This window comes from Argentina silus, assembly GCF_951799395.1.
Source record: "Argentina silus genome assembly, chromosome: 16".
Taxonomy (NCBI): Eukaryota; Metazoa; Chordata; class Actinopteri; order Argentiniformes; family Argentinidae; genus Argentina; species Argentina silus.
Genome location: NC_139670.1, coordinates 5,689,259 through 5,691,415, shown reverse-complemented (window position 1 = coordinate 5,691,415; position 2,157 = coordinate 5,689,259). Strand labels below are relative to the sequence as shown.

General features: G+C 45.3%; 1 protein-coding gene across 1 annotated transcript in view; it reads left to right on the top strand.

Moving 5' to 3' along the window:
- Positions 1-1,698: 1,698 nt before the first annotated feature.
- Positions 1,699-2,157, top strand: part of cacna1g (calcium channel, voltage-dependent, T type, alpha 1G subunit) — a gene marked incomplete at its 5' end in the record, with an annotated part of 158,917 nt that continues 158,458 nt past the window's right edge. Inside the window, 1 exon segment of the mRNA XM_083687132.1 lies at positions 1,699-2,003. Coding sequence (XP_083543258.1) covers positions 1,699-2,003 — 305 coding nt within the window.

The following is a 2,157-nucleotide window of genomic DNA, read 5'->3' as shown; positions in this document are numbered from 1 at the left end:
AACCAAGTATAGCGCTTTTCTGGTTGGTGGAAAGGCGCAAAGAGGGGCCGGGATGTGAAGTTGAATCCGAATCCAGCTGTGAGTTCGTTCGGATGAGCGGAGTCGTTCTGTAGTCTGCCTCGACGACCGAAAACAGTCTGGGCAGATCAGAGAGAGAGTCTTGTGTATTTTATTCGCAATATAATGGGAAGGAGTGATACCTAGAAACATCAAACGTAGCCTATGTCCTTTCATGCGCGTTGCAACACACCCGATCCTGTGTGCCGCCAAAGGATGCTTATGGATCTGTGATTGGGGTGGAAATATTTAGTGCTGTGTTTAAATTATTAAACACTTTTAGGATATATGCGGTGAAACCATCTCGCCAATGAATGGAATGAACTGTTTTGGAAACTGAAAAACGAGGAGGAAAGCGAGGAGGAAAGAGGAAAAAACAATCCTCTGTGTCCTCTGTTGCTTGTTCATAATATTTTTGGGTTCATCTGTCTGTAGTGGAAAGGAGAGCAAGGGATAGGAGCGCAGCAGTGGGGATTCAGTAATAAACGCCAGGATTGCATTGGATCCGCATTTGGACAGAATTGCAAGATATTCCAAAGGGAATGGTTATAAGGCTTCGTGAGTTCCAAAAGGGCTCCAGACAAGAGACCATGCTTGGCGCGCGATGCCCGTAAAACCTCCGCTGTAACGGAGCCGAGAGCCACCTGGAAACTATAGAGTCCGCAAGACGCACATACCGTACAGGCGCGAGCCCCCGACTCTTCTCCTGCTCGCTCTTTTCCCCTCTTCCCTGCACGCGCGATTCGGGCTGCACTTTTGCCACGAGAATCGATCATGCGATGACTGAGCGCGCTTTGGACATATCTACTAAGACTATTACAGGTAACAACGACTAAAAATGCCATATTTTTGGTAATCGACAGTGTTTTGGCGAATGAGGTGATTTCCAACGTAAACGAATGTAATTAGGCTAATGTTGACAAAACGCATGACTGAAGTTTGGAAACCAATACTAGGAATTATTATTCAGAGCTAAAATGTGTATTTAGCCATGCGAGGTTGTGTGAGAGAAAGAATGCGTTGAGGGGAGAGTGCCTTAATCCAAAATTTCGAGGCACCGACGCTCAGCTGGACCCCTATTTGTTGCCAATTTTGTGTGAAAATATTGTTTAGTTTTTAACAATAAAATACATTAGCCTATTTTCAAAATAACCAAACATTTATTTCCTAAAAACAGACCTCTCAGGTGGAAAAAAATAGGCCTATAAGGAGATGCATATTTTCGTGAAATCTAATAACGGAGCCCCCCTGTTCCCAACTGTATTTCGCTCCAATATTTGGATTTAATTGCAAGCATATGTGTTGGAGATCAGACAATCCTTTTAGAGAATGTTGTAAAGTCCTGTCTTAAAACAGTTTTTATCGTCGTATAGCCTATCCCAAATTCGTTTTATATAACCATCTCCAAAGTTCCAAATTCACCTCACAACAACAATATTGAATGGCTTATTAATTAGTATATGTATGAACAATAATGATAACTCCTTAAATGGCATTGCTTTGCACGCAGTTATGTAGCCTAAATATGTGGACAAGACGTTTTGTTGTGCGCACGTTACTGGCCAAGCTATGTTTACGTATTTCTCTGTTTATTGTGTTTATGAAATCATATGTTTATATTCCCGTTGCTCCAGGGGCTGAATGATGGCCGAGGATGGGGGAAATCTCTCCGGGGACCCCGGCGCCAGGGACAGGGAGGGTCGCTCTTCTCTCCCTAGAACTTTCATACGGCTCAACGACCTGTCTGGAGGTGTTGGGGGAGGAGGCGGTGATCGCCGTGAGGTGGAGCCGGCAGTGAGACCCGATGGAGCCTCTGCGGCCGTGGAGGATGCATCGGCAAGCGGCGAAGAGACTCTGCCGTACCCAGCCATGGCACCGGTAGTGTTCTTCTACCTGAAGCAAACCACCCGACCACGTAGCTGGTGTCTGAAGATGGTCAACAACCCATATCCTTTCACTTATATAAAAAAAATGTTAAAATTCCCCACTTGAATGGCGGGAGCGCGCATCTCCAGCGCGCATTCACACATACACCTGTAAGGTAAGATGCACCTGCTTTGCTCGTCGGGTTTGTTTACAACCTCCATATTTGTCAGAGGC